The sequence below is a fragment of the Gossypium hirsutum genome, chromosome D12 (genome assembly GCF_007990345.1).
Source record: "Gossypium hirsutum isolate 1008001.06 chromosome D12, Gossypium_hirsutum_v2.1, whole genome shotgun sequence".
In the NCBI taxonomy this organism is placed as follows: Eukaryota; Viridiplantae; Streptophyta; class Magnoliopsida; order Malvales; family Malvaceae; genus Gossypium; species Gossypium hirsutum.
In genome coordinates, this window is record NC_053448.1 from 55308355 (window position 1) to 55314378 (window position 6024).

The 6024-nt window shown below is 30.8% G+C and overlaps 2 protein-coding genes across 2 annotated transcripts; both read left to right on the forward strand.

The window, feature by feature from the left end:
- Positions 1 to 1807: 1807 nt before the first annotated feature.
- Positions 1808 to 2293, forward strand: LOC121224570 (pectinesterase 2-like). Its single transcript, XM_041108032.1, has one exon. It carries the CDS (start codon positions 1808 to 1810, stop codon positions 2291 to 2293), a length of 486 nt encoding a protein of 161 aa, XP_040963966.1.
- Positions 2294 to 4220: 1927 nt separating this feature from the next.
- Positions 4221 to 4981, forward strand: LOC107956274 (putative pectinesterase 63). The gene is made up of 3 exons (XM_016891984.2): positions 4221 to 4442; positions 4520 to 4774; positions 4886 to 4981. The coding sequence occupies exons 1-3, from the start codon at positions 4221 to 4223 to the stop codon at positions 4979 to 4981; spliced, it is 573 nt and encodes a 190-aa protein (XP_016747473.2).
- Positions 4982 to 6024: the final 1043 nt, after the last annotated feature.

Here is a 6024-nt window from a genome sequence, read left to right on the forward strand (position 1 = left end):
AGAACATGATAAATGAATTCAGGTGTAGAGTTTAAGAAAACGCTTGATTTGTATGAAAGATGAATATGAATCCACAACGTTTGATTATCTTTACAAATTAGACCTCTCGAGATAAAGCAATAACAACTTAAAAATAAATCTAAAAACCTAAAAGAATGAATATCTAAACTGGAATTAAAAGAAAAAAATATATACTAAGGAATTGATGTCCATAACATGTGAAAAATGATCCTATTTATAGATTTCAGGTGGCGTTCGTCCTTAACCCTAGGTTAGTTGATATTCCTGAGCCTTATCTTTTATTATGCAGGCCAAAATTACCCCTGGCTCGTGTTAGTTTCTATCCAGAGTTGATGTCGAGACACATCAAGACCTGTGTCGCAACAAAGGAGTCTATACACTCCTCTTGGGATATCTTTAGGGGTATGTCGCGACACCCTTATGTTGTGTCGCAACATCGAAGGCAGTTTCATGATTTCTTTATTCTACTCCCTAAATTGCTACATTAATCATTCCGTGTTGCGACGTAGTGACCAGCATCTATTTATTACGCCTTCTAATGGTCTCCTGCATACTTACACAGTTCGTTAGCTTCCCCTTAGGCCTCATTCGGCCCCTAAGGTCAATAAATGACTCAATTTGTACATTATTTTAAATTTAAGAAAACTTGCAAAAACATAATTAAAATCTAATGAAAATGCTTGCTTTCAAGCTCCTAAAGTGCAAAAAATAGTTTAATTTGCTACACGGAATTACGACAGATCAGGTACACAACTTCAAGTTCGAATCCACAATTTATAACGTTATTTATAGCCCTTTTCACATAATTTTAGATGTTCTTTAATAGCTAAATCAAGTTATTTTGTAATAATATATGTTTTTACAATTTAAGTAGCTAACTTACTTTTTAATAGATTTTATTGTATTTGATAGCTAAATAAAGGTTATATGGTTATATAAGATGAACCGAGAGTTAATTATGGAATTTTGGGCTGAAACTGCTGCTGAAGCCGTGACGACAATGTATGGAAGTAATATGAATATTAAATTTGTTAATTATTATTTGATTCTTTTTTAGTAATATAAATACTTGCTTAATTTAAATATGTTCCTATAATATACTTTAAGATTTATTCCCTTTATTTTATATAATCACAACTTGCTTGAAATTACCCTATAAAATTTATATGTTTATTTAGAATCTTAGTACTTTATAGATATTTTATGTTCGGTATTGTGTTTCGTAGATTCTATCAATAAATTTTTTCCACCTTTCACGAATGAAAGAAAAGGAAACACAAAACTTAATTGGCAATTTCCAATTAGAATCAAACTTTTCCTCATTTATATAAACCTAATAGATAATTAATTTAGTAATAACTTTTAAATAAACAAGTAAGTATTAACGGGGCAACAAATGAAGGCAACAACATAAAATATTTCCATTCCTTACATTAAATTCACCCGGTTTAAGTTTTGCACTTAGGATTATTGTTCAGTGATCATGGGTGTGTCAAGTCCCAATTTCGTGTATTTGGCAACAATTATATTCAATTTATACTCATTAATGACGATCAACTGCCAAATGCTTGGTATGAACTGTAGCAATGGTTGCACCAAGAACTACGCAAATGAGTGGCAATATGAGGAATCCTCCAAGGCTAATTTTTTTTAAAATATTTTTTAGTCACCAATTTATCTTATAAATTGGAGTCACTTAGAATTCAAAGACAACCTCACTAATCAATAAACGAAGAAAATAAACAAATTACTCACTTTTTTAAAAGGAAAGAAGAAGAAGAAGGAAATGGATGGAAAAAGAATAGAGGGCAATGAAGTTTATGCTTTAGAAATGTGTGTAAGTATTCTCCTCTTTGCTCCAATTGTTGTGTCACAACTAATACCGGCAGATAAATCCAAAGTAGAAGCTTGGTTTAACGGCATTATCAAGCCAGTTAAGGAAAGGGGTAAAACCTTATACCTTGAATTGGTTAAGGCAGAGACAGAACCTAGAATCATAAAGGTGGTGCAAGATGGGGATGGAGAATTCGATAACATAACCAAAGCCATCGAGAGTGTTCCATTAGGCAACGCCAAACGTGTGAATATATCCATCGGACCTGGATCTTACAAAGAGAAAATTAGAATTGAAAGAAATAAGCCTTTCATTACATTGTTAGGAGATCCTAAAAACATGCTAAATTTGACATTTGATAGAACCACCAAGCAATATGGAACCATAGATTGTGCCACTCTTACTAATGAGAGTAGTTACTATAAGAGGCCAATTTAGCCCGAGCTCACAAAAAAAATAAACCCAAAATAATAAAATAAAGTCCAAGTGCAGTAAAAAATTATATCATTTGGCCCGATCGGAATGTCCCATTACTTGAAAAGGTTGAAGGTCCATCTACAAGCTTAACGCAATGGAAACATAAGCTTCAAGGATATGCAATCTTAGATATGATATGCAATCTTAGAAGATATGATTTTGTAATCTTAGAGATTTAATTTGGGGATACCCTTTAATCTTAGTCGTTGATGTAATTGATCTGTACTGTTGGATTTGGGGAGGCTCAACTATAAATAGAGGCCTCTCCCTTCATTGTAAAATACTGGAGTTTGGAGCAATAATAATTCTTAAGAGCATTCACTCAAATTTCTCCCTCTCTTGCGTTCTTATTTTCTGTGGCTTGCTCTTATTTTGTTCTTCGTTCATCTTCGTTTCTTTTTAAGTTGCTTTCATTTGAGTTGGATTTTGGTGGAGGAATTTCGATGAATCTTCATATTGTGAGAGTTAGGCTGACTTAAGCATTTATTTTAACCTTTTTTATTTATCCTTTTAATTGTTTAATCATTAATTATTCTTTTACTTTTATTCATTTATTTATCCATCAACTTTCTTATTTACATATTGTTTATTCATTTAACCATTCTTATCATTCTTTTATTTTCTTCCATTAATTATATACTTTATTTGTTTTTAATATTATGTCACACATGTTGTTTATTTTTTAAAAACTCGTGTTATAAATCATCCATTTTAAATTGTTTGATTATTTGCTTTAAATTTTTTTTCCATAAATTATCAATTGCAATTTTTTTTATACTATCTATTTTATATACCTTTTATTTTTAAGATGTTTTGTGTATAACTTGTTCTAAATTCCTTATTACACAATTTTTATTTTTAAACTCATTTATATATTATTACTTTGTATATTACCTATTTTCATTTTTTATATATTATTTATTCCAAACTTATACATATATTACCTATTTTTTTATATATATAATTTTTTATTGAATTGTATATTATTGATTTCAAAATTCTTTTTCCCTTATTATTCATTTTCAAATTCATTATTTTTAAATTTGTTTACATTTTATTTTGCCTTATATTTTTTTATACTCTTTGTTTTGAATTCATTGGTCTTTGATTATTGATGTTATTATTTAAATAATTGCCATTATGTGTTTTATAAATTGTTTATTTGTATTTTAATATTGTCATTTTTTTCTTAAAGTTATTACGCATTGTTTTAATATTGCGTTAATTTTCCCCAATTTTAAAAAAGAAAACTTTTAAAAATAAGGCAATATTCGGTACTTTGGAGCTTTGAGAAAATCGTGCCCTGACTTACTGGGTTTCGATTGTTTTGATCCAAATAACCGAATATCCTTTTTAAACTTTAATGCATGAGACAAGCTTAGTTTCGAGGGTTAAAATGTTGTATTCTAACTTACTGGATGTGACATCTTATTACTTCGGGACAATGAGGTCTTAATATAAAATTCAATTTATTCAGGTTTTTAAAGAGAATCGTATTTTAAAATCTTTTCAAATTTTTGACATTAGGACGTTAATTAATCAATTAGGTACCAAATTTTGGGTGTTACAAGAGTGCTAATTCTTCCTCGTGTGTAACCGACTCCCAATCCCGTTTTCTCAAATTTTGTAGACCAAAATTATTATTTTAATAAATCAAAATGTTTTATTCAAATGATTAATCTCAAGGTGACCCGATCACACCTCGAAAAAAGATTGCTGGCGACTCCATTTTCGTTTTAAAAGTCGACCACGTTTTTCAAAATAAAAATGGTTTTGACAGTTACTTTGTGGGTGCCAATCTCAGTATAGTGGTAAGTTAATGTAGAGTTTAGACATCCATGATTTGTCCTTTATTGAATTGATTATTAAAGGGTTTTTTTATGGTGGCATGTTATGCATATACAACAATGCTCCTAGGCCAGATGGGAAAATGGTAGGAGCACAAGCAGTTACTTTGAGAGTCTCCGGCGATAGGTCAGCTTTCTATAACTGTAATATCATTGGCTTCCCGGACACTTTGTGTAATGATAATGGCAACCATTTCTTTAAGGATTGCCATATTCGTGGCACTGTTGATTTTATTTTCGGAAGCGGGACATCTTTATATCTGGTATTAATATGCTTAATACGTGGAATATAATGTATTATACCCCCATATATATATTTGACAAGTAAAGTGGGATGCAGAACTCAAAAATATTCGTGGAAGGAGATCTAGAACGAGATCCAAAAATGGCAGTAATTATAGCACAAGCGAGAGAAAGTTCATCAGAAGACATGGGTTATTCATTCGTGCATGGCAGAATTATAGGAACAGCGAAGGACATATTTTTGGGAAGGGCTTGGAAGAGCAGTCCGAGGGTTGTTTATTCTTATACTGAAATGGATGAAATCGTCCATCCCGGTGGATGGTCTAGTAATCACCAACCTGAACGAGCCGAGGTAAGATAATACTCAACCTTACAACATTACATGCCTACAAGTAAACTAATCTTTCCCAACTTATTGATAAATTTATTAAGATATATAATGTGAGAATGGTTTGACACGCAGAACTGTGTACTACGAAGAATACAAATGCAAGGGGAAAGGCGCAACTCCCGCTACACGAAAGAAATTCGTCAAACAACTATCAAGTGCGGAAGCTGAACCATTCTTGATTCTTGACTATGTTGAAGGTACCAAATAGTAGCTTCATCCTCCAATAGTACCTAAATAATTCATCCATTCCCAACTTATTCACGCGGGCAACATATCCTCATAGTATTGGTAATTTAAGCAGACCCTCGTCTACCTCTTTGCCGGAAGGAAATAACTAACTTTCTATTTATTTCATTTTATTTTCCCTTCCCATTGCTTGTACGTAACACCCCTATACCTGGTTTGACCCAAGGAAGCTGATATAGGAATATTACATTTGGTGTGAAAGTGATTTTGGCTAGTTACTAATAAATTTGAACATTATAAAAAATAAAGTTTTCATTAAATTAATTCAATATTATCATTCTCAATGTTTAGGTACATTTCTGGATATCCTACTATGCCTGGAAATGTTTAAAATATGACTTTTGCGCAAAACATGGGCAAAGTATCGATACCATTGGCCTAAGTATCGATACTTTTCCTTCATTATAGATACCAACATAAAAATCGATACCAAAAGTGCATTCTGTTTTGGAATTTTTCAAAATCAAGCTCTAGGTATCGATACCTTACCCTTAGGTATCGATACCTTAGGTGAATTTTTGGACAAAACAGTTGGAAAAAATTTTTAAAAACCCCCTGCGTTGTTTTCAAGCCATTTTAAAGTTTAAAACCAATTCAAAACAATCCCAAATCAACCTTATTTAACATATATTAAATTAATTATGCATGTATGCATTTAGATTTTAATAATTCAATGCAAATATCACCAAAGTTCTTCTTTAGACTCTAAAATAAGTAAATTTTCATAACTTATATTTTAGTTATTACTACTTGGAACAAAAATCTGTTAAATCCTTTAATTCCCAATATCTCATTTCTTTGTTTATTTATCATATTACATCCCAATTTCTTATTATCATATTCATTTGTAATCGTTTACTTATTTCACAATTTAGTCCTTAAGTCCTCAAATCAACCTATAAAAATTACTATTATTTTTAATACATGTATCATGTTTCATCATTTAGTATAAAGTTTCATAATTC